This window comes from Mastigoproctus giganteus, chromosome 7, assembly GCF_048544385.1.
Source record: "Mastigoproctus giganteus isolate SK-2022 chromosome 7, ASM4854438v1, whole genome shotgun sequence".
Classification (NCBI taxonomy): domain Eukaryota; kingdom Metazoa; phylum Arthropoda; class Arachnida; order Uropygi; family Thelyphonidae; genus Mastigoproctus; species Mastigoproctus giganteus.
This window is the reverse complement of record NC_143581.1, coordinates 227,483,468-227,510,882: the sequence shown is the minus strand read 5'-3', so window position 1 is coordinate 227,510,882 and position 27,415 is coordinate 227,483,468. Positions and strand designations below refer to the sequence as shown.

The following is a 27,415-nucleotide window of genomic DNA, read 5'->3' as shown; positions in this document are numbered from 1 at the left end:
TATCCAGCTCAGGATCCTGGGTGTGCCAAGCCCATGAGCCCCTGGGGTTAAATCAAATGTGAAATTTGTGAGAAGTCTTTTATGTAATCTAGTCACCTGAAAACATACACACAAATCAGATAACTTTACGTGTTAAATTTGTTGGAAATCATGAATGCTATCTGTTTACTAAAAGCATAAATAAGAAACCTTTTACTTGTGAAATATGAGCATAAATCATTTACACTGTCTGCCTGCCTGAAAAAACTGACATTTTTACATTTTTCCTACTAGAGAAGGCCCTCTTGCCTGTGAAACCTGTGGAAAATCCATTATGATGTGATTTATGCTGAAAGAATGCAAATGAGAAGCCTTTTACTTATGAAAATTGTTTACATCATCTGGTCATTTAAAGTTACACCAAAAATTTCACAATAATGACTGATCTTTTACTTGTAAAACCTGTGGAAAAATCATTTACATGATCAGATGATCTTAGCGTAATGCTAACAAGGATGGTCAGAAAAGTGGCAACTATGTTTTAATGTAGCTAAATGCAGGGTCATGCAAAGGTACTTGGCGGGGGGGGGGGCTGGATCAAAAGGATTAAGGGGCCTTGTTTATTTTATGTTGAGAACCGGGTCCCTGATGAAGTGCATCCAGAGCACCCACCTGTTTGCATGGCCTTTGTCAAATATTACACTTTGGGAACAGCAAAATAGCTTAATACACCTTATGGAGTTGAATTAAAAACAGTAGAGGAAGACTGGGATCTGCAAGTTGTGATACAGGAAGATACTAAGTTTTATCTGAGCAGTATAAACAGATGGCCAGGAAGCCATCTGTTTTCTGGCCATCAGGAAACCACCAGGAAACCCAACAGGACATACGGATCCTGTTGATGATTTATCAAACAATATTCTGTAGATGAGAATGGGCCTGTGGCACTGGATTCCATAACTTGAGATAAAGAGTACAATTGAACCAGTGAAAGCAGTAGCTAAAATGAATTTTTATACAGTAAATAGGAGCTTTCGGGATAGTGTATCCCTTCATCAGCTAAGTACATACACACATGGAAATGCAAACATAACATAAAACATTAGGAATGGAATAAACTAAAATAAACAGCACATGTTCAGATAACTGAAGAGTGCTCACACGAACATGTTCAGTCACTTACTATGTTGAATCAGGTGATTGTTGTTGGTACCCAGTGCATATATGGGCTGACTGCCAGCGTTTGTCGTGCTTTAACACTCCAAAATTGGGTGTAGTCTTGCACCTCTATTGTGGTTTAAAACTTTGAAAACAGCTAGATAAGTTTTCTTCAGGACTCTAACCATAGGCAGTGGTAATAGTGACAAGATTGGCCAATCACCTCACTGTCGTGGCTGGGATTGAGGTCATATTAAGTTGACCAGAAATGCTCTGCAATTGCAGAGTGCACAGAGTCACCTAGGCAGATGGACCTATCATGCTCTGCGAGGCGATCCTGGAGTCGCCTGGAGCTTTCCCCCACATAGCAACTGCCACAATAAGGCAAATGATCCAGTATACAATACCACTGCGTAAAAGAGGGGCAATGGATTTTACCTTCAAGACCAGAGATCACAAACCTGTACCAGGAAGTTGCAAGCATTTTATGCAGTACTCGCGTAAGATCCTAGAAATGTGGTCTGAGGCACCCAGGTGATATGGGATATAAGCAGTAGATACCGTTTCGCCATCATGAGGGGGCAAGAGCCTTGAGCAAACTGCAAGTTCTTGCACGTGTATTGTGCACTTATTCAAGACATTGGCAGGATAGCCACAGTTGGTGAGGTTAGCTTTTACCTAGGGGACATAAATTCAAACTAAGGAAAGACAATTGCAGAGTAGATGTGTAAAAATTTCCCTTTAGCCAGCAGGTGGTTGATAGTTTGAACAAACTTCAATCTGTTGTAGTGGAGGTCGACAACTTAAATAAGTTCAAGGCAGAACTAGACAACCATTTGAAGTGAATGGATGGGTGAAATTGGAAGGTTTTTTATTTTGCTGATGCTATATAAGCTTGCTTTCTTGTATCATATGCCTCTACTAATGCTAATTTTACTAACAGAAAAAGCCAAAGAAAGAATTAACCTTAGAAATCTGTCTTTAAAAATTCATTGGAATAAAATTTTTAAATTCAGTTCAAATATTTTTTGTTCTTTGTTTCTTTGTAGGCACAGCGCCTAATGTAAAAGACAGCCCTGGGTGGTGGGGGGAAGACCTTGTACTTACTGAAAAAAAAACAAAAAAAAACTAGCTCTTAAAAGTGTGAGCGCATGACCATACAATTATATAAAATGTTCTTGAGGGTCTTTAGCCCCATTGTGGGTGTATCAATATAAAATTCTGTGAAATATGCATGTATCCAGTTACTTTTGGCACTATAATGTAGCATCCACGCAATTTACAGATACGATATTCAACGGCGACCAGACGTGCTGACGTGCGGATTGTCTCCATTTTGGGTACAATGTCCAGATACCCCAGGGGCTCACATCTGGTGAGTATGGGCTTGGCACACCCAGGGTCCTAAGCTGGATATCATCATTCTTCTCTTTCTTGGTAATTCCCTTCTACTCTCTCTCTCTCGGGGTAATTCAGAATTTTTTTTTTTTTTTTTTTGGCTAGTGCTGGTGCAGCATAAGCCTCAGGCTTCCTTGCACCTTATGGCTAATAATAATAATGTCCATATGTTTGTCTGGATTTTCACATAGAGCTATTTTTCCGAATTAATATACGATTTTGAAATTGAAAATATATATAATTTTGTTAATTTAGCATGAAAGTTAACATTATTGCAACAAATAATCAGTTAAATATTAATCAAAGTATTAAATTAAACAGTAAGCGATTCTCCTAATAACACTTTACATCTAACGTTGTCGAAGTAAGTTTTAATAAAGCATCAACGGAACTGAATTTTCGCTTGCTCATGCACTAACTTATTGACATCCTGTTATGTTGTTTTTTAACCCTCAGGAGCAATATGAAACTAGCTGGGTACCCGACTCCATTCTCCCCCTCCTCCTTTGGTGGTAGACATGGCGTATGATAGTTTCGCCTCTGCTTTTATTTATTAAAAAACAACTGTTCTTATGGATACTTTTATAAATAAAAGCTAATTTTGTGGATATGTTTTTCAATTTAAAAATATATAACATTTTTTGCTCCTTCGATCATTGTTCATGATAACTTATTTCACGCTAGATGGCCTTCCCAAGGATAGCGCGTGTTCGTAATGTAGAGGAGTGAAGGTTTGTCTGTTCGACATGGGTTTGCTGTTTTAATTGCTCATTATTTATGAGTCGTATACCGCAAACTTAAGTAAATCAGATTAGCTTACAAAATGAAGCGAAATGCTTAAATTACAAAACCTTTGATGATAAATAAAGAATCAATTCAATTAGGTAAGTAAAATTGAATATAACAAAAAGAATGCCATTTTAAAGGTGGGTTGACTGGTCTGGGATTGCGTACGATGCAGATAGTGATGGACGAACCGGATCTTGTCCGGTTCATTTGTAATGCCATATTATCATGACTCGTTCATTTGATCTTTCACCTTGTTTCCTTTCTTTTTTTTTTCACTTTTTAATAATTATGTGAAACGAAGCATTATTTCTTTTTTTCGCTTTTTAATACGAAAGTAAGAATTTCTTTTTTTTTTCCCCACTTTTTAATACGATAGGAACCGTTACTTTCTTTTTTTTATTTTTTTATTTGCCGATTCCAAATTATCTCTTCAGTTTGCGTTTTACAAAATTTCCACATTATACATAATTTGTACGATCTAATTGTGACATTCAGAATCCTGTTAATTGACAAAGTTTGTCTAATGAACTATTACAGGACACTGGTAAGTCTGTTTCATTCGTAATTTTTATGATTTGACCAATGGTTCTTTTCTCATTTATGCACAAAAAGTGGGCAAAACATGCAATGAAATGTCAAGGGCAACTGCTTGAGTTTCACCAAACTTTTCTATTGAATTTGTGCACAGATAGGTAACATGAGCTGGAATATCACCAGTGAATTGACACTGATGGAATCCATTACTGATGATCATTGATCAGATGGAAGGTTTCGAGATAGTTTGAGTGGCGGTTAATTTATTTCTGCATTACTTTAGAAAGAGTAGAAATAAATGCAATGGGACAATAATTGGATGGGAGGTATTTCCACCCTTTATAGGCACTGACTGGATATGAGCAAATTTCCACGAGAACAAGCAGAGAAATAGCATCAGGACCTGGAGCTTTCTTAGCATCAAGATTGTTCAAAATCTTTCTGACATCCTCTTGATGGAAGACCACAGGAGGCATTGAATAGAGTGTACTGGGAATGGTAGGTGGTGGTTTACCAAGATAATCGATACATGAGTTAGAAGAAAGTAAGATGCTAGCAGGTCATTAACTGAGCTGGCAATGGAATCATCTGGTTTTGACAGGGGTAGGAATAGAGATGAGTAAATTGCAGCCAATAGCTTTGGCAAGAGACCAGAATGCCCGACTAGCATTTGTACAAGATGCAAATTTTCTATACTTAGCCTGTTCGAAATCTTCTGTGGACTGATTAATAACTGCTTTACAATTATTGCACGCTTTGGTGTGGGCAGAAAATGAACCCGGAGATTTGGATGCAAGCCAATTGCGATATGTAACATTCTTATTGGGAAACCAAGGTTTAGATAAAGGATGAGATTTTAAGGTGGAATAAAGGATTTCGTTCCTGCAAGAATATTTTCACTGACATGATCTGTGCAAACGTTGACATCAGAGGATTTGGAACAGTAATTTAACCAAGGAAAAGAAGCAAGAAATCTTGCTGATCATCCCATTTTCCATTTCCATAATTCCAAACAATATGATGTTGAGAATAGCCACAAGAGAAACACTCCATTGGAGAAGAGACTGTCACGAAATCGTGATTTGAGGTGCGTAGAGGACCACTCACCTCAGCTGTGTACTTAGAAGGGTTGTTTGTGAGAAAAGGATGTGTTGGCTGCATGGTTAAAAATGTCTTGTATTCTGGTGAACAATAGGTACATGAACAATCTACCTACCAGAATACAAGGTCATTAGTACTTGCAAAAGCTTCAGCATCTTGACCAGCTGGATCCTTGGGACTAGAAAAAAGAAGCCAGCTGGAATTGTGAACATTAAAATCAGTAAGGAAAATTACCTTGCTGATAGGAAAGTTCGACTGGAGAAAGTCAAGTTTCAAAGAGCTCCAAGTGATTAGTGGAGTTGAGAGAATGATAGAGGCAATAGATGAATTTGACAGAATGTGGTAGAGAGAGAGAGAGAGAGAGAGAGAGAGATAGCCAGAGAAGATCAAAAAGAGGAGATTACAAATTACAGTCTCTGACAGGGAATATCAGAGCTGATGTATGCACAAGTATCACCAGGTGTCTCCGTAGCCAGGTGGGCAGGAGCAGCAGTGTGTAGCACATGCTTCTTGATTAGACCGGGTTCGAGCCCGTGACCACCAAATATGGAGGATGCGAAAAGGTCAGGGAATGACCACTGCATATCCCCTCAGCAATATGGCCTTAGTTGCTAATGCTCCTAAAAACCAAATAACAAACAAGTACCACCTTTGAAACGAAAAGAATCATACAGCGACTAATTCGGATAACAGATGAGCAGTGGTTGAATCAACTGATAACTGGAATTCTGTTAGAAAAAGTACATGGGGTTTGGCAGACCAAGTGGAAATGGACATCATTGAGATTGGAACTGAGAACACATTTGTGAAACGAATCAGGAACTGTTTGGGAGGTTTAGATCTTTTCACAGGTAAGTTTGTTTTATTAATTTGACAGTTCTTGATGTAGTGAGAAAAGGTGGAGAGGACATGCTGTATGAAGTAATGAAATTTTCGGATATGGGGTATACGCATGGCAAGAATATACCCAGCTCCTTGACATAATGTGGCCTCAACAATGCTCCCCCCCCCCACATATGCACTACACAGACTCCCTACGGTCACTATCTAGCAGAGTAGTAGAAGCAAGATTATACACTAGTTGATCTGGAAGCCTCCTATAGGTTTGGTTCTATCAAGTGGCTGGCCTTCAAACACCGTTTAGAGCTGTATCATCGAAATGTAAGGAAGATTGCATCTCGCTATGATGTCTTTTGAGGTTATGATGGACATCGTAGTAAGATCCAATATTCCTTACATTTTGAAGGAAGAGTTGGGGGGGGGGGATTTCCAGAGCAAAGCTCTGGAGACTAAACATGGATTCCACCACTTCAGGCCTCCAATAAGCAAAGTGGTAGTATTGCACCGTTTGATGAGATTCATCTACCACCTAGTATTGTCTGGTAACGCAGAGGGGCAGCATTCCTCCGTGTGGTGTGGGTGTCATATCTTGACCCCTGCTCATTTCGGGACTTGCACATGGGGGTTATACCCAGGGTTACTAACAATTCCACCATCATGAAGGTGCAGGCAGAGGAGTTAGCTGTTACAGACCAACCAGACTTTTCTGAAATTAGGTCCACTTGACTTGAGTGTCACCTGAATATCAGTCCCATCGGTATTTTAGACTCACATGTAGCAAACCCAGCTTGATATACCTGAGAAAATGTCTGTGACAGCCTCAAGGACCAACTTCAGCAGACAGTTAAACAGCATTCAAAAATTGCCCAAATGTTGAGGAGTAATCAGGATGTAGACCTCTCCAGCAAATTTCCAGTTCCTTCGGTTTTGTGCAATGGCCATCCATTTACTGTCTACGAACTTGTGAATTTCATCTGTCTATCTCCATTTTTGTTTTCCAGGTTGGGTTTTTTTTTTTTTTTTTTTTTTAGCTCCTCTTGGGTACCATTCTGTTATTTTCTTAGTCCATTTGTCATGTCTTCGAGTTGTGTCCTACCCAAGTCCATTTCGGTTCTTTAGTTTTGACAAGAATGTCCTTTATTTGTGTTTGCTGCCTAATCCATGTGTTTTTCTTCTTATCTAACAGTCTGATTCCTAATATAATTTGTTCCATTCTTCGCTGTGTAGTTTTCAGCTTCTCTTCCATTCTTTTGGTGAGTGTCCAAGTTTCACTTCCATGAGTCATGGTGGGGAGTATACTATTGGTTCATTATTTTACATATCAGAAAAATTGGGATATTGCTCCTCAGTACGTAACTATATTTCCTGAACGCTATCCATCCGAAATTTATTCTTCTCTTGACTTCCAGCCATTTACCATTATTACAGCTAATAACTTGTCCCAGGTAAGTATATGAATCCACCTTTTCAGTTGCTGCTCCTTCAATGATTATATCCTTTTCTGTGGTGGCACACTTATTCATCATTACTTTTGTTTTAGGCATATTCATCTTTACTCCAAAATCCTTACTAACTATGCATAAATGATTATGATTTTCCTCTAATTCTTTGGGATCGTGTCTTACGATCACAATGTCATCTGTAAATTGTAAATGGTTTAGGTACTCTCCGTTCACATTGACTCTTTTCTGCATCCAGTCCAATCTTCTGAAAGTTTTCTCAAGGGCAACAGTAAATAACTTTGGAGATATTGTCTCCCCTTGTTGAACTCCTTTCTCAATTTTAAATTTGATACTGTCTTTGTCTAACCTAATAAAGGAGGTAACATTCTCACATATTTTCTTCAAAATCATAATGTATGGGGTGTCTATGCCTTGCCTTTCCAGTGCCTGAAACATTGCCTTTTGCTGTATGGAGTCAAATGCCTTTTCATAATCCACATATGCCAGGCATAATGGTGTTTTATATTCATTTGCTTCCTCCATTAGCTGTGATATTACGTGAAGCTGATCCATAGTTGAGAATCCTGTCCTAAAGCCAGCTTGCTCTTTCGGTTGATTCTTATCAAGTATTCTTTCTAATCTGTTAGTATTGACCCTTATGAACAACGTGTAGATGTGCGATAACAAGCTAATAAGCTAACAAGCTGGTCTGTAATTTCCAATTTCTGTGATATCTCCCAACTTGTTGTCTCCCAACCTTAGCATTGAAGTCCCACATAATAATGGTGTCTTTCAGATTCTTTCTAATCTGTTAGTATTGACCCTTATGAACAACGTGTAGATGTGCGATAACAAGCTGGTCTATAATTTCCAATTTCTGATTTGTCTCCCAACCTTAGCATTGAAGTCCCACATAATAATGGTGTAGTCAGTTTTCTGTTCATCTAGAAGTCTCAATTTCAGTGTACATGTCTTCAACCTCTTCATCATCATCATGGCTTGATGTTGATTCATATATCATTATAACCTTTCTTGACACCCTTGGTGATCTACTTTTGAATTCCAAATTTTTTTTTTTTTTTTTCCCTATCTTTATGGACCAGAAAGCTAACTCCACCTTCACTCTTTTCACTGTTTCCATTGGTGTACAGATTTCCACTTGATAAACTTATAAACGATTAATTTCCTCTTGTTTCAGCCAAGCCTATGATATTCAAATTCACATTTTCTTCCTTTTCCAGCTCTAATATCCTATCTAAGAGAATGATATCATCTGCAAATCATAAGTTTCTCAGGTAATCTCCATTTAACTTGAGTGCTTTATTATCCCAATTTAGCTTGCAAAAACTTACTTTTTAGCAGGCAGAAAAGTAGTTTTTGGGGAGATTGTCTTCCCTTGTTGGATGCCTTTTTCTGTGTTGATCTGAACTTTATCATTGTTGCCCATATTGATGTTACAATGTTTTTCTTTAGCTGTGGTCCCTATACTTGAACACAAGTATTCCAAGTATGGTCTAACAATAGCCTTATATAATGGGAATGTGACGTCCTTATCTCTACTAGCAGTTGTTCGATGAATCATCGATAGGGCACTATGGCCTTCCTTGCAACCTGTACAATGCTCGGAGAACTTCGTATCTGACTTTATCATAACACTCAAGTCCCTTTCCTCCACTACCGGCTTTAATTCAACTCCACCAAGAGTATAAGTTATTTTGGGGTTACTGTTCCCCAGGTGAAATACCTTACTTTGCTAGATTAAAGCATAGCAGCCATTTTTCTGACCATCCCTGAAGTCTATCTAGGTCACTCTGAAGAAGCTCTACTTGGCGGTGATCATTACTCTACCAATCTTTATATCATCTGAAAATTTAGACATCGCCTCCTCTATCGCTTCATCGATGTCATTTATGAAAATTAAAAACAACAGTGGTCCTAATACTGATCCTTTGGTAGCATTAGCATTAGTAGAGACATTTGATGCAAGAAAGCAAGCTTATGCAGCATCAGCCAAAAAAAAAAAAAAAAAAGTAACATAAATAAATAAAAATAACCAGTTCCACTTCACCCCTCTGTTCGTTCGAAATACCTGTACAGCTGAGCCTTAAACTTATTTAGGCTATCAACTTCCACGACAAGGGATGGAAGTCTGTTCCACCTACCAACCACCTGCTGGCTAAAGGCAAATTTCCGCACATCTATCCTACATCTGTCTTTCCTCAATTTGAATTTATGCCCTCTCAGGTGATTATTCTGAGCAAGAGGAAGAATCCCATCAGCATTGAGCATGCTCAAACCATTCAAGGCTTTGTACACCTCTATCAGATCACCTCGCTGGTGCCTAGTTTCCAGACACTGTAATTCGCAAAACTTAAGCCTTTCTTCGTAAGAGCACCCCTTTGTCCCATTCACCAATCTAGTTGCCCTTCTCTGTACTCGTTCCAGCAGTTCTACATCCTTCTTGAAACGAGGCCTCCAGGCCTGTATACAGTACTCTAGGTGTGGCCTGACCATTGCCTTATACAAGGGAATAATCACCTCCTTATCCCTGCTAGAAAAATTCCTATATATCATTGACAATACACCATGAGCTCTTGCAGCCCGTCTGCACTGCTCAGAGAACTTCATATCTGCCTGCACAACCACCCCCAGGTCCCTTTCACTCTCTACCACTGTCAGTGTAGTACCACACAGTTGATACGTTGCTCTGGGGTTGCTGTTTCCCATATGTAGTACTTTACATTTGTCAATGTTAAACTTCATTTGCCACCTCAAAGCCCATCTGCTCAACCTTTCCAAATCCTGTTGCAGCAGCATAGTGTCAGTAGTGTCCTTGACAACCCTGCCAACCTTCGTATCGTCTGCAAACTTGGTCATTAAGCCTGATATACCATCATCAATATCATTTATAAATACAGAAAACAATAAAGGACCCAACACTGAACCCTGAGGGACTCCACGATGAGCAGTGTCCATTGATTACCACTTTCTGTCTTCTCCCCCTCAACCACCCCTTTATCCATAGCAGCAATTTGCCTCCAATGCAACACTGCTCCAATTTGTGCAGCAGTCTTCCATGTGCAACAGTATCAAAAGACTTTCTAAGATCCAAGTATATAATATCAAAGTTATTCCCTGCATCCAGTTCTTTTGTGACTGCATCATAGTATCCAATCAAATTGGTCAGGCAAGACTTACCCTTAACAAAACCATGCTGTGTCCTAGCTATAACTGAAGTCTTGTTTAGATGATCCTGCAGTGCTTCTTTAACCAGTGCCTCCATTAATTTTCCGGGAACAGAAGTTAAACTCACAGGTCTATAATTACTTGTGTCAGCCTTTGATCCTCCTTTGTGAATTGGGGTCACATTTGCACATTTCCAGTCTATGGGTACCTCCCCTGAGTCCAAGGAAGCTCTCATAATTATGGCTAAGGGTTTGCTTACTTCCTTTGCTGCCTCCTTTAATATAACTGGATAGATCCCATCCACCCCGGGTGCCTTTCTTCTGTTTATCTTCAACAGTTTCTCCTCCACTTTACTCCCAGTTATTTCAAGATTCTGTAGCTTACTGCTAGAGTTGAATACACCTCTGGCATTCCCCTTGCTGAATAACTCCTCATGTGTGAATGTCGATGCAAAATATTCATTTAGTTTGTTAGCTACCTGAGCAGGGTCATCAACAGTTGACCTATCGATCTCAAGTGGACCAATCTGATTCATCCCCTTCCTTCTAGAGTTTACGTAAGTAAAGAACTCTTTGCTGTTTTTCTTCGCATCCCTTGCCAAGGATCTCTCGTAATCTGCCTTCGCCTGCCTAACCTCCTTTGTAACTTGGTTACAGATCAACTTGTATCTATCATAGGCGTCTGCGTCACGTGTTAATTTGTATGTATCCCATGCATTTTTCTTCTCTGCCATATGCCTCATTAGTTCATCTGACATCCATTTTGGCCTAAACCTTGAACAATATTTCTTAGTTGGTATGTAAAGCCTAGTAGCTTCCAAGATAAGTTCTTTGAATGCTTCCCATTTTGAATTTGCTGTTGGTAACATCATCAGTTGGTCCCACTGTATAGAATTTAAATACTGTCTCAGTCCATTGTAGTCGCCTTTACGAAAGCAATACCCCTTCCCTTTACCCCTAATGGTAGTTACCTCTTTGAGTAACTCCCACTTCAGCACACTGTGATCACTGCCACCCAGTGGTTCATTTATCTGCAGATTCTTAATGCATGAAGAATCACTACTGATAATCAGATCAAGAGTATTACTCCCTCTAGTTGCCTCCCAAACATGCTGATGTAGAAAACAATCATCCAATAAATCCACAAAAGCCTTGCTAGTGTGTGAGTGACCAGCCCCCAAATTCCAGTCAATATCTGGGAAATTAAAATCCCCCATTACATCACTTCTTATGTCAACCCAATATGAGGAATAAGCATTTATCACAACCTTCTGCCTCCTGCCCTGAAGGCATCCAGCTATACATCTAAGGATTGTGCTTTTGATTCCAACCTGTTCCCACTTATAAAGTAAATGCTCTGTGGGACTGAGTCAAATGCTTTACTGAAATACAAATAAACAATGCCAAAATTATTCCATAAATACAGCTCTTGAGTGACCATGTCAAAATAGTTATCCAGGTTAGTTAAACGTGATTTTCCCTTTACAAAACCATCCTGGGAATCCAGAATTCCATTTCTACCTAAATGATCCTGAATTCCACACTTGACCGTTGTCTCCATGATTTTCCCTACTACTGAAATTAGACTGACCGGCCAGTAATTTCCCACTTCACTCTTAGAACCACCCTCATGTCTTGGAGATACATTAGCAAGGTTGTATTCATTGTTCCGCTCTATAACTTGCTGACTGTTTGGATGTGTTCTATTGCACCAAAGCCACTTCTGAAACCTGTTTGTTCTTTGGGATGGGACTGTTCTCAAAAGGTATCTTTGTGAAAACCTTTGTCGACAACTGGCAATATTATTGGTCAGTAGTTTTTTAAATCTGCCTTGTCATCTTTTTTGTGCAGCAGGATGGCTTCTGCATTTTTCCATGCCACAGGTACTGTGTTAAGTAGAAGGCATTTTTTTAATAGTTTTACTAGAGCTTTACATACTGGCTGGCCTCCACCATTAGCATTAGTAGAGGCATATGATGCAAGAAAGCAAGCTAATGCAGCATCAGCCAAAAACAAAAAAAAAAAAAAAACCACTCCCATTTCACTCCTCCGTTCATTTGAAATACCTGTCCAGCTGAGCCTTAAATTTATTTAGGCTATCAACTTCCACAACAAGGGATGAAAGTCTGTTCCACCAACCAACTACCCACTGGCTAAAGGGCAAATTTCCACACATCTATCATACAATCTGTCTTTCCTCAATTTGAATTTATGCCCTCTCAGGTGATTATTCTGAGCAAGAGGAAGAATCCCATCAGCATTGAGCATGCTCAAACCATTCAAGGCTTTATACACCTCTATCAGATCACCTTGACGGTGCCTAGTCTCCAGACACTAATTTGCAAAACTTAAGCCTTTCTTCGTAAGAGAAACCCCTTGTTCCATTCACTAATCTTGGTGCCCTTCTCTGTACTCATTCCAGCAGCTCTACATCCTTCTTGAAATTAGGCCTCCAGACCTGTATACAGTACTCAATGTGTGTCCTCACCATTGCTAAGGAAAAATCAGGCAAGACTTTCCCTTAACAAGACCATGCTGTGTCCAAGCTATAACTGAAGTCTTGTCTAGATGATCCTGCAGTGCGTCCATTAATTTTCCTGGAACAGAAGTTAAACTCACAGGTCTATAATTACTTGTGTCAGCCTTTGATCCTCCTTTGTGAATTGTGGTCGCATTTGCACATCTCCAGTCTATGGGTATCTCCCCTGAGTCCAAAGAAGCTCTCATAATTATGGCTAAGGGTTTGCTTACTTCCTTTGCTGCCTCCTTTAATATAACTGGATAGATCCCATCCACCCCGGGTGCCTTTTTTATGTTTATCCTCAGTTTCTCCTCCACTTTCCTCAGTTATTACAAAACCATCTAGCTCACTGTGGCAGTGAGCTAGATGGTTTTGTAATAACTGAGAATATCTGAGAAATTAACTAGAATGCCACCTCTAGCATTCCCCTTCCTGAATAACTCCTCATGTGTGAATGTAGACGCAAAATACTCGTTTAGTTTGTTAGCTACCTGAGCAGGATCATCAGCAGTTGAACCATCAATATCCAGTGGACCAATCTGATTCATCCGTTTCCTTCTAGAGTTTATATAGGTAAAGAACTCTTTTCTGTTTTTCTTTGCATCCTTTGCCAAGGATTTCTCATAATCTGGCTTTGCCTGCCTAATCTCCTTTGTGAATTGGTTACAGACCATCTTATATCTATCATAGGCTTCCATGTCACCCATTAATTTATGTGTATCCCATGCATTTTTCTTCTCTGTCATATGTCTCATTAGTTCATCTGACATCCATTTAGGCCTAAACCTTGAACGATATTTCTTAGTTGGTGTGTAAATCCTAGTAGCTTCCAAGATAAATTCTTTGAGTGCTTCCAATTTTGAATTTGCTGTGGTAACATCATCAGTTGGTCCAACTGTATAGAATTTAAATACTGTCTCAGACCATCGTAGTCGCCTTTACAAAAGCAAAAACCCTTCCCTTTACCCTGATGGTAGTTACCTCTTTGAGTAAATCCCACTTCAGCACACTGTGATCACTGCCACCTAGTGGTTCCTTTATCTGCAGATTCTTAATGCATGAAGAATCACTACTGATAATCAGATCAAGAGTATTACTCCCTCTAGTTGCCTCCTGAACATGCTGATGTAGAAAACAATCATCCAATAAATCCACAAAAGCCTTGCTAGTGTGTGAGTGACCAACCCACAAATTCCAGTCAATATATGGGAAATTAAAATCCCCCATTATAAGACTATCTGATTTACTGGCCCACTCTATTTCCCTGTACAGTTTCTTATTATACTCATCAGAGTCATTAGGCTTATAGCACAATTCTACTCTCAATTTTGATCTCCCAATGCTTATGACACACCAAACTAACTCAACACTGCACTGTCCAGTGATGTCAACTGGCTTCACTTCCTTGGATTTTATGTGTTTCTTAATTAATAGCATAACCCCTCCTCCCTACCTATCCTGTCTATCCTTTCCGTACACATTGTACTCCCCCAAATTTCAGTTCTGCATTCCTTATATCTGTGTGGCACCACATCTCTGATATCCCAACAATATCTGCCTTTGATGTTTTGAGCAATACCACAAATTCATCAAATTTATTTACCAAACTCCTAGCATTGGTGTAGACCCAAGTATACATGCACCTGTTCCTATTCTTAACTACCCTAACACAACCCATGTGTTTACTTGTACTGCAATGACTCCCAGCAATCTCAGAAGTACCCTGCATCTTGTTTTCCAGGCTGCTGCTCATTCCAATAGAAGCAGTGCAAGAATCACTTTCATCTCTGCCAGTGGCTACTGTTAATCTATTAGTCCTTGTATCCCCCCCAAGCTAGCAGTTTTCCGACCCACCTAACACTGCCTCGATAGCATCAGCAAACATTCTTGCACCCTTTCTATTTAAGTGTATCCCATCCCTGTAGAAGCAGTCTCTCCTGTTAACAAGTACAGACCAGGCTGAAAAAAATTCTACCCCTTGAGCCTTGCACAAACTTTCCATGGCTGAATTGATCGACAAGGCTCTCATCATATACTAACTCCTATCCTGTCTGGGTTTTCAAATTCAACCCTAATTCATGGCTTTTTTTCAACAGTGACTTTATCCGGTCCTGCTGCTTTACCCATTTTCATTGATTTAATCGCATCTTCTATGAAAATTTCTGGAATGGCTTCTGCATCTGGTGTTGGATACAGTTGTCCTTTATCTTATAAAGATTTGAATAAAATTCTTCCATCGCTTTAGTATTTGTTTTTGGGTTTTTGTTGTTGGGCCTATCCTCAAGTTTCAAAGGAAACATTGGACCCTTGAGTTTAGCCATTTTTCATTTTGTTTTCTTTTCTTCTAGTAGTCTGAGATCAGTGTTGAACTTGTGCATTTCTTCTTTTATGCACTTTCTTATGGTCTTGCACATTTCTACATATTCTACCTTGTTTCTTATGTTACCACTTTGCTTCATTTCTCATAATTTTTTCATCATGGCAATCGTTTCTTTTGATATTCTGGTTGGTTTTTCTTGTCTTACATTAGGAGGGCATAAGCAGTATCTACAATAATCGCAATAACTTTGTCATTATCGGTTGAAATATATATGTCAGGAAGGTCTTGCAGCACACGAAAATGATTGGACAGATCTAGTCCAATGTTTTGACAATTCCACCGACATGATGCATTCACAAACTCAAAAGGATGAAAAATAAACTCAAAATAAGAAAATGTTGTGATTGTAAGAGATTATTAGCATTAGTAGAGGCATTTGATGCAAGAAAGCAAGCTTATGCAGCATCAGCCAAAAAAAAAAAAAAAAAAAAAAAAAAGCCCACTTCCACTTCACCCCTCTGTTCGTTCAAAATACCTGTCCAGCTGAGCCTTAAACTTATTTAGGCTATCAACCTCCACCACAAGGGATGGAAGTCTGTTCCACCAACCAACCACACGCTGGCTAAAGGCAAATTTCCGCACGTCTATCCTACATCTGTCTTTCCTCAATTTGAATTTATGCCCTCTCAGGTGATTTTTCTGAGCTAGAGGAAGAATCCCATCAGCATTGAGCATGCTTAAACCATTCAAGGCTTTATACACCTCTATCAAATCACCTCGCTGGTGCCTAGTCTCCAGACACTAATTTGCAAAACTTAAGCCTTTCTTCGTAAGAGCACCCCTTCGTTCCATTCACTAATCTTGTTGCCCTTCTCTGAACTCGTTCCAGCAGCTCTACATCCTTCTTGAAATGAGGCCTCCAGACCTGTATACAGTACTCTAGGTGTGGCCTGACCATCGCCTTATACAATGGAATAATCACCTCCTTATCCCTGCTGGAAAAATTCCTGTATATCATTGACAATACTCCATGAGCTACTCTTGCAGCCCGTCTGCACTGCTCAGAGAACTTCATATCTGCCTGCACAACCTCCCCTAAGTCCCTTTCATTCTCTACCACTGTCAGTGTAGTACCACAGAGTTGATACGTTGCTCTGGGGTTGCTGTTTCCCATGTGTAGTACTTTACATTTGTCAATGTTAAACTTCATTTGCCACCTCTCAGCCCATCTGCTCAACCTTTCCAGATCCTGTTGCAGCAGCATAGTGTCCTTGACAACCCTGCCAACCTTTGTATCGTCTGCAAACTTGGACATTAAGCCGGATATACCATCATCAATATCATTTATAAATACAGAAAACAATAATGGACCCAACACTGAGCCCTGAGGGACTCCACTAATAACATCAGTCCACGATGAGCAGTGTCCATTGATTACCACTCTCTGCCTTCTCCCCCTCAACCACCCCTTTATCCATAGCAGCAATTTGCCTCCAATGTCACACTGCTCCAATTTGTGTAGCAGTCTTCCATGTGCAACAGTATCAAAAGCCTTTCTAAGATCCAAGTATATAATATCAAAGTTATTCCCTGCATCCAGTTCTTTTGTGACTGCATCATAGTATCCAATCAAGTTGGTCAGGCAAGACTTCCCCTTAACAAAACCATGCTGTGTCTGAGCTATAACTGAAGTCTTGTCTAAATGATCCTGCAGTGCTTCTTTAACCAGTGCCTCCATTAATTTTCCTGGAACAGAAGTTAAGCTCACAGGTCTATAATTACTTGTCTCAGCCTTTGATCCTCCTCCTTTGTGAATTGGGGTCACATTTGCACATTTCCAGTCTATGGGTACCTCCCCTGAGTCCAAGGAAGCTCTCATAATTATGGCTAAGGGTTTGCTTACTTCCTTTGCTGCCTCCTTTAATATAACTGGATAGATCCCATCCACCCCGGGTGCCTTTCTTCTGTTTATCTTCAACAGTTTCTCCTCCACTTTACTCCCAGTTATTTCAAGATTCTGTAGCTTACTGCTAGAGTTGAATACACCTCTGCCATTCCCCTCGCTGAATAACTCCTCATGTGTGAATGTCGATGCAAAATATTCATTTAGTTTGTTGGCTACCTGAGCAAGATCATCAACACTTGACCCATCAATATCAAGTGGACCAATCTGATTCATCCCCTTCCTTCTAGAGTTTACATAAGTAAAGAACTCTTTGCTGTTTTTCTTTGCATCCCTTGCTAAGGATTTCTCGTAATCTGCCTTCGCCTGCCTAACCTCCTTTGTAACTTGGTTGCATATCAGCTTGTATCTATCATAGGCTTCTGTGTCATGTGTTAATTTGTATGTATCCCATGCATTTTTCTTCTCTGCCATATGCCTCATTAGTTCATCTGACATCCATTTTGGCCTAAACCTTAAACAATATTTCTTAGTTGGTATGTAAAGCCTAGTAGCTTCCAAGATAAGTTCTTTGAATGCTTCCCATTTTGAATTTGCTGTTGGTAACATCATCAGTTGGTCCCACTGTATAGAATTTAAATACTGTCTCAGTCCATTGTAGTCGCCTTTACGGAAGCAATAACCCATCCCTTTACCCCTAATGGTAGTTACCTCTTTGAGTAAATCCCACCTCAGCACACTGTGATCACTGCCACCTAGTGGTTCATTTATCTGCAGATTCTTAATGCATGAAGAATCACTGCTGATAATCAAATCAAGAGTATTACTCCCTCTAGTTGCCTCCCGAACATGCTGATGTAGAAAACAATCATCCAATAAATCCACGAAAGCTCTGCTAGTGTGTGAGTAACCAGCCCCCAAATTCCAGTCAATATCTGGGAAATTAAAATATAAACATAAGTACCTCCCAAATTGGCATGCCCTACCCCCACTCCCCTAAAACATGCTACTTAGTTAAAGGGATTAAGTAGATACCTACCTAATTCCAATTTTGGAAAATAAGAGGCAATTAAATTAAAACACCTCCAATGGTATGTATTTCTAGGAAATGTATACTTAGCATATAACTTCCATTTTTAGCTGCACTTAATTCTTAAATAACACCTATAGAAAAACCTTATTTTCAATTTAAAATGAACAATAAATTTATATAAATTATATGTATTGCCTGGCGATAAAATATGCTAGCAATCATTAGTAGGCTATAAATTGTTTATGCGATAAACTTTCCTGGACTCGGACCATATACAGATTAGAGAAACATAATATGAATTTCAAAAAGTTATTTTTCTTTTCTGCACTTTTTTCCCCCTTTTTCTCTCAGTGTTCTCACACCAATGAATAGAGAAGTATGCATAGATTTGCTTTGCACAATGCAATGCCAACTTCGTAGTGATTCTGCAATAAGTAATTTTATTATTCCAATTTTCACGTTTTTACATGATGGACCATTCACAAATTATGAATGGTCCAAGATGTCGGCAACTCAAACATATAGTTTGTGATACTAATATATGTTACTCCTTGCTGTAGATTTATTTTATTTTTTTCTTTTACTGTTCTTTGCATTTTGGTACTATTTGACAGAAGGAGTTGCAATTTTATTACTCTGATGTTAGTAATTTTTTTTTTTTTTTTTTTGAAAATTTGTTGCTGGATCATTTACAGATCAGAGAAAGATATTATAATATGAATTTCCACCAAGCACTCAGAACATGAAGTGACTTGACTTGGAAGTGCTAGTTAAGACATCAAAGGCAGATATCGTTGGGATATCAGAGCCATGGTTTTAGACATAAGCAGTGCAGAATTGGAATTTGGGGGGGGTACAATGTGTACAGAAAGGATAGACAGGACAGGAATTGAGGAGGGGTTATGCTGTTAGTTACAGAGAAATACATAAAATCTAAGGAAGTGCATCCAATCGATGTTGGTGGACAATCCAATGCTGAGTCTGTTTGGTTTGCCATAAGGTTAAGGACACCACTGACGCTATGCTGCTGCAACAGGATCTGGAAAGGTTGAACAGATGGGCTGAGAGGTGGCAAATGAAGTTTAACATTGACAAATGTAAAGTACTACATACGGGAAACAGTAACCCCAGAGCAACGTATCAACTCTGCGGTACTACACTGACAGTAGTGGAGAATGAAAAGGACCTGTGGGGTAATTGTGCAGGCAGATATGAAGTTCTCTGAGCAGTGCAGACGAGCTGCAAGAGTAGCTCATGGTGTCTTGTCAATGTTACACAGGAATTTTTCTAGCAGATATGAAGTTTTCTGAGCAGTGTAGACGGTGTATCGTTGACAAGACACTGCAAGAGTAGCTCATGGTGTCTTGTCAATGTTACACAGGAATTTTTCTAGCAGGGATAAGGAGGTGATTATCCCCTTGATTAAGGCATTGGTCAGGCCACACCTGGAGTACTGTATACAGGTCTGGAGGCCTCATTTTAAAAAGGATGTAGAGCTGTTGGAACGAGTACAGAGAAGGGCAACAAGATTAGTGAATGGAATAGGTTGCTTTTATGAAGAAAGGCATAAATTTTTCAAATTACAGTGTCTAGAGACTAGGCACCTGCGAGGTGATCTGATTGAGTTGTATAAAGCTTTGAATGGTTTGAGCATGCTCTGTGCTGATGGGATTCTTCCTCTTGCTCAGAATAATTGCCTGAGAGGGCATAAATTCAAATTGAGGAAAGACAGTTGTGCGATAGATGTGTGGAAGTTTGCCTTTAGTCAGTGGGTGGTTGATTGCTGGAACAAACTTTCATCTATCGTTGTAAAAGTTGATAGCTTAAACAGATTCAAGGTAGAACTAGACAGACATTTGGAGTGAGTGGATCTGTGAAATGAGAAGGGTGTGTGTGTTGTATATTATACAACACACACACACCCTTTTTTTTTTTTTTTTTTTGGCTGACAAGCTTGCTTTCTTTGAAATTTAACTTTCTGCGGTATAACTTTCTTAATGTAGAGGGGTTGCTTTATGCTGCTGGTTCACTTCAAATTACTGGAGTATACTCCCCGAAACATAGATGCAGTAACTTAAATTGTTTCCGCATGCAAACCACTGCTCTGAATAGGCTTAACAGTGTTGAAAACTTGCCCTTTTTTGTTTGTGATGATCCAGTTACTTTGAGTGGTTACCTTTTTTTTTTTTTGCTTGTGAATCTTTGTATTAAACTATAATGTGTAATTTTGCCCTTTGAAAATGATCAAAAATTATATTCAACACTTTCATGATCAACGGCTCAAAGATGCTAAATATAAGAACTGGTTCAGCAAATTAGATGGTGATTATTTAAAATGATTTTGCAAATATTGTAAGTGCATGTTGACATCCAAATTAAATGATATTGAAAGGCATCGCAATAGAAACAAAACACAGCGAAGCCAAAGAGTGCTTTAGTTTTCAGCATTAGAGAGTATTGCCATTCAAGAAAATTGGTGATACAGAAGGTGCAAAGGCAGAAGGCAGCATAGCATTTTTCATAGCTGTGCAGTGGTGGATCCAGGCTTTCTGGGGGGGGGGGGGGGGCCTTTAAGAAAAAAGAATGCAAAATTTCTTTGTATTCTTTTTCTTTAAGTTAGTGGCCACTCCAACACCACCTGACATGAGGGGAAGTTGGAGTGGAAGGAGACAGTGGTCTTAACCGATTGTGGTTAAAATATCGTACTTTTGCAAATTTTACAAAAACATATGACCGTGTGAGCATATTGCTAGGACTCCTCCCAGGGCCTTGAATGGGCCCTGAAGCTTAAGCTTTATTAGCTTCATGATAAATCCGTCTCTGCACATACTTCTATTATTCTTTCCTTTTATAAGGTTCTTACGTATTTCATAACCTTGTTTGCTCTGTGGGTTCTTTTGATAAATGTTTGGCAATAATATATTATTGTAATTTTTTGTGATTAATACGTATTGTTATTCACATGCTTTCCTAATATTCAAATAAGGATAATCAATCGAACATTATCTATGTGCGTATAAGTGTTCCTAGGTTTATCAAAAACCTGGTCACCATGCCCCCACCCCCTTACAATGATATCTGGATATGCCACTGCTTCTAGGCATGAGTCTCTACTCATAGACTGGATGTTAAGTGTTCCCATGTGTAAAGTCCAAAGGCAACCTGATCAAGCCTGCTGATTCTTAGCACCCTCTGCTGTTGAGCTGGCATCTGCTGCTGTAGGTAGTAGCTCACAGGCCTTTGGGGAATGAGAGCTGTTTATTTTTTTTGTGAAGCCACGTTGAAGGATGGACCATAATCTGCTACGCTGGTCCAGTGTGAGTTGGCAGATTTTGGATTGATTTAGTCTGGTGTTAGCTTTGATCTGTCCATCATGGATGACTGCGATAGTATATACTCCTGATGGCACAGTTCTCAGCTTTGGCATCCGCAAACACTCCTACCACAATAAGGCATCATGGGATGCCTTATTGTGGTAGTCATAAATCATTCATGGGAGTGATTTTATAGGTATGCCTCTAAAATTTTGAAAATTTTATTGTAATCACATATTTATTTTCATACAAATATACATTGCGCATCTTTTCAAAAAGTAAGAATTGTTCATCTTCATCAGACAAATCAGTTCACAGAATTCACCAGGAGTTGTTTTTGTCTTTACTCTTTTTGCGTTCTTAAAAGTAAACTTTTAAGATTGTAAATTTTTGATAGCAAATGTGCTTCTGTATTGAGATATTGTTTGCAGAAAAACCAATTTGCAATGCTACATAGGCAACAAGCATTGGTCCAGTTACATGATCCAAGCCTCCTGTGTACACATAACTTTAGTAAAAGTGTTATGTTTTGGATCTGGTTTTATGATCTTCTACATAAGGAAGTGCTGTATATGCTTACCACTTTCTTTACAGTTTATTGTACAGTGTAATAAAATGCCACAATGTAGTGTTCTTTCATGCCCTAAATTTTGTTCCATGCTTTTAATCTATATCTGTGTTTTAACATATCTGTAATTTCACTCAGAGCAGTGTTAGAATACCCTTCTACTCCTTCATTCATTACAAATTCAAAACAAAAAAAAATTTTCTTCGTTGACAGTCAAAACTATATACAGGCATTCTCCATTTAGGTTTGTTATTTCAAACCCATAATCCCTGTAATTCATTAGAATCCTATAACCACTATGTATGTGGTAAAACTCTCCACCAGCTAAGCGGATTACTATGAGGTGAGTGCTGAAAATTAAGCTAAGCTAAGCTATACATACGATCTAGTTATTACATTACAGCACATAAGGACTGCTTAAAAAATCAAGAGTTTGTTATTTCATTATAGAATTTTTAATTTTAAATTCTAAATTTTCCAAAATTTCGCTTTTTCTCAGCCTGCATCAAGAAGTGTTGTAAGGGACAAAATCTCTGTGTGCCTGACCGTCCTGTTAATAATTACATCAAAGACTGGATGACAATGTGCAAATTGTTTTCTTGCCAACAAATATGGCATCTCTTTTGCAACCAATGGGCCATGTGGCAAATGCAACATTCAAAGCTTATTATCTTAAGTAGACCACTCAAAAACTAATCATTAAGACAGATAGATGGTGAGGACCAGCTGTCAGGTTGGAAATTCTGGATAGGATGCAACATTAAGAAGTCAACAGACAATATTGCAGCAATTTTCCAGTGTTGCTGAAATTCAGTTACAGATTGTGGAACTGTCATGTGAGATTGGCCTCAGTAAACTGGACATTTGGGTAGAGACAGGGCCGGATTTAAACTTGTTGTGGCCCTAAGCTATAACATGTATGAGGCCCTTCACCAGTTCACTGTGACAATATTAAAAAAAGAATTTTTATGGTGGAGCGAGGCTCCTTGTAATATGAGACCCCTAAGCTATAGCTTGTTCAGCTTATGTTTAAATCTGGCCCTGGGGGGAGATATTGTACTGGCCGGTGAGGATCTGATTGAGCTGGGACAACAAATGGTAATGATGTAGGAGCAAGTGGAATGGAGCTAACAGCACATGATAAAAGGGATGACCGAAGACTCCAGTTTGTTTGATAAAGTGATGACCATTGAAGTGGAACAGAGCAGCAAGTTCATTCAGGTATTCAGTGTCTTGTACTGCTCTTATGAATTGTATAAAGAAAAACGAAATTCTGTTCTTGGTTTACTAAAAACTGAATAATTTGGCATGACTAATACAGTATGTAAATAATAAATGTTTATATATATAGAAAATATATATATAAACATAAAAGTTTATATATATATATAAACATAAACACAAACCTTTGAATATAAAAGGAAGAAAATAACAAAACATTTAAGAGCATTTTGTGGACTTGGGCTACTGATAGCCAAAAAGAACCTAACAACCATAAAGAATATAAGACAAGAAATATGAGTTAGAACAAAGAGATACAGAAAAAGAGCAAAGAAGTATATAAAAAAAAGTAAAGGAATGAAAGAAATCACAGTATACAAATAAAAATAGAAACATATACTGTCCTATAGGACAGTATACTGTTCTATTTAACGCACAACCCTAGTATCATTATCAAGTCGCCCACCAAGATTGCATGAAAGACAACAATATAAAGTCTGTTTCTGATGAAAAAGCAGGTACCAAGAAATAAAGGTAAAACAAAGGATCAAAATATTTTTTTTTTGTAAATTTAGAATAAATTTGAGATTAAAGCTGAAAAGGAATATATATACTGGAGGATACACGTAATGGGCATGTGATTTACAGTTGACTCAACAGAGGAACAAAGGGAAAAAGCAGAAAGAGAACTCATTGCAAACCAAAACAAAATACGAAGGAAATATATGAAATGTACAAGATGATAGAGCCCTCAAGTGACAGATGCAAAAAAAAAAAAAAAAAGAAAGAAAGAAAAAGTGCATAGTTCAATTCATAATAATATATAATAATAATAGCAATATATGCAGTGAAATACATATGTATTTTTATTGCTTTGGCTTTATTATGTCATATGTACGTGGGACAATTGTGTGCAGCTCTCTTCATATGACAGAAGTTCAATCAATAATGCTAGCTCTTTTCAATAAATTTTTCTCGATTGAGTGTTCAAATTCCCAATAGTGGGCCAAAATTCACAAAGGGTAAAAAATAAATAAGAATATGCAGACACATACTTAATGAAATATTTATTCATACTACATACACATTTGCTTATTCTTACTTTTTTTTTTTTTTTCATTATATTTTACCATTAAAAACACCATTGCTGCTTTTTAAAATGCAAATAGCCATAGCTCTAACTATTCAGAATCAGGTGTAAGTTTATGTGAAACTTCTTGTGCTGTATTAATTACCATAACGGTTAGAATGTTTATTACTAATTAACAATTTATATAAATTATTGTAAAGAAAATTAGTTGTTTCTGTGATTGATTGCTCATATTGATTATGTAAATTAAGATTTATGATAATTAATTGCAAATAATTTTCCAATCTCAACATCAGATCCTCAGAATTCCCAGATTTCAGGAATTATTACCATACTTGGCACCACTGGGTTCAGTATTTTGGAAGGACATTTGTATATTTATTTGTGTTATTTAAGAAATATTCTTATTGAATTTAACTACAGTATATGTTATTTGCAATTTGAGAAATTAAAGTGTTCTTTTTTTCTTACCAGGCATGAAATGGAAAATTATCACCATGCATAAAATGAAGCAAGAAAATGCATCAACATGAGAATTCTGTCACTTATGCACTGTTTAATGCAAAATATTTCACAAAGATTTCTTTGAGGACAAAGATTTAATTCCTTTTTTATATAAAAGATAATGATGGATATACCTCCTGTAATTGGAAATGGAGAAGAAGATGAAGACAACATCGACACTAATGAGACTGATTCATCAGAAAGTTCTGAAAAGTTATTTTCACACTCAACTGATCTTAAAGAACATACAGTAATTCATGCAAATGAGAAACCTTTTACTTGCGAAACTTGTGGGAAGTCATATAAACAATCTAGATATCTTGAAGCACATAGAAGGGCTCACATACTAGAAGTGCCTTTTGTTTGTGAAATATGTGGAAAGATATTCTCTCAAGCATATCACCGTAAAGAACACATGCGGATTCACAGCAATGAGAAACCTTTTACTTGTGACACTTGTGGGAAATCTTATAAACAAGCATCATATCTCAAAGTGCACAAAAGACTTCACACTAATGAGACTCCTTTTATTTGTGATTTTTGTGGGAAGTTATTTTCACAGTTGCCTCACCTTACTGTACACAGAAGAACTCATACAAAGGAGAAACCATTTATCTGTGAAACTTGTGGAAAATCATTTACAGTGTCAGGTTCTCTGAAAGAACATAGAAGAACTCACAATCAAGGGACTCGTTTTACTTGTGATACTTGTGGAAAATCATTTTCACGGCCAAGTCGTCTAAGTGCACATAAACGAGTTCACACTAATGAGACTCCTTTTGTTTGCGATATTTGCGGTAAGTTATTTGCAGAGTCATGCCATCTTAAAGACCATGGTAGTGTTCATACCAATGAGAAGCCTTTTACATGTGAAATATGCGGTAATTCTTATAAGCAATTAGCATATCTCAAAGCACACAAAAGGATTCATACCATGGAAAATGTTTATACATGTGAAATTTGTGGAAAGCTGTTTCCAAGAGCACACCAGTTTAAAGAACATAAGATAACTCACTCTAATGAAAAACCTTTTACTTGTGAAATTTGTGGAAAATCATATAAACGTCCAGAACATCTCCGAACACACAAGAAAACTCAACACGAGAAGCCTTATGAGTGCGAAATTTGTGGTAAAGGATGTGCGCAGCTTTCAGCTCTCATACTACACAGAACAGTTCATACAAAGAAATCTTTTATTGCTGAAGTGTGTGCTCAGGTAGCAAATCAAACTAGTGACAAACCATTAAGCTAAACTCTTTTCTTAGAACCATTTTCATTAATAATTTCAGTTTTGAAGGATGTACAATTCATTCTTGAGTTCACACGTTTTCAAACTTACTACAGAGCAGGCTTGCAGTAGTCTTCATAACAGATTTCAGAGATTCCACTGATCGAGGCGCTGACAGAATACGAGATCCACACTTTTAATATATGTGCTTTACAGTGTGAATCACACTATTCATGTTGTAAAGATTATTGGTACATCAAACCTTCATTTTCTGTGGCTTCATCCTTTATACTACCAAACACAAATAAAAAATGAAAGATTTGATTAGAAAGAAATAATACTGTATTTATCAACATTTGTGAATGCAATTAAAAATCTATAAATACATTAGTAATGGCGGGGACTTTTCTTCAATGGATAGTTGGGGGAATAAATAAAATTATTTATAATCATATCCTATAGTGAACCTAAAAATTATTTTGTAGTGTTGTGTGAAAAAGAATCTGTTCTGTATGGTTGCCATTACCTGGACAATCTACAATTCTGATATTTCTGTATAATTTTGAATCTGTATAACATTGAATAATCAATGTTATTCCCCTATCCACAGAACACGATCTACATGTTTTCCCTTGAATTAACATATTTATGGATCTTTACTTTGCCAGCACTGAATCAGCTTTCAAATGCAGTAAGTGTCACTTTATTTCTACCAAATTGTTATGTCTGCATTAGAATAATACTTTTTGCAGCCATACTTTGAAAGGACTGGTTTTCTCACATATTGTGAAAAGCGATGATTAAACAAGAGGAATTAATATAATATATTAAAAAATTGTTTAATATAATATAAAAACTCATACAGGATTATCAAGAAAATCAGACACCATCATGACATGGAATTATTCCTGGTAGAAGACTTGTATATAATAAACAGCATAACATATGGAGAAAATAAAGAATTCACATCATTGCATCTGATATAGCCATGTGCCCATATTTGTTAATATTTTAACAAAACATAGAGTAAAAAACTTTCTCTATCTCTGCTGTAATACATTAAAGTGTTAAAACTATGATGTCAGCATGTTATATCAAGCAGTGCCTGAATACAAGATGTTCTCCCACTTTGTTCAACAAGAAAATTTTCAGTATTGGTGCTGTGTAAGTATCCTCTCTTTTTTTTTTTTTTTTCTTATTTTTCTCTTCTGAAGGAAAAAGGAAAATAAAAAGGAATATCTTAATCAAAATAAAACTACTCCAGTATCTTGGATTTAGAGACCCATG

The 27,415-nt window shown here is 37.8% G+C and overlaps 1 protein-coding gene across 1 annotated transcript; it reads left to right on the top strand.

Annotated features, from left to right (window-relative positions):
* The first annotated feature begins 24,956 nt into the window (after positions 1-24,956).
* On the top strand, positions 24,957-26,522 carry LOC150083754 (uncharacterized). The gene has a single exon (XM_090377458.1). It carries the CDS (start codon positions 25,022-25,024, stop codon positions 26,150-26,152), a length of 1,131 nt encoding a protein of 376 aa, XP_090233584.1. The 5' UTR covers positions 24,957-25,021; the 3' UTR covers positions 26,153-26,522.
* Positions 26,523-27,415: the final 893 nt, after the last annotated feature.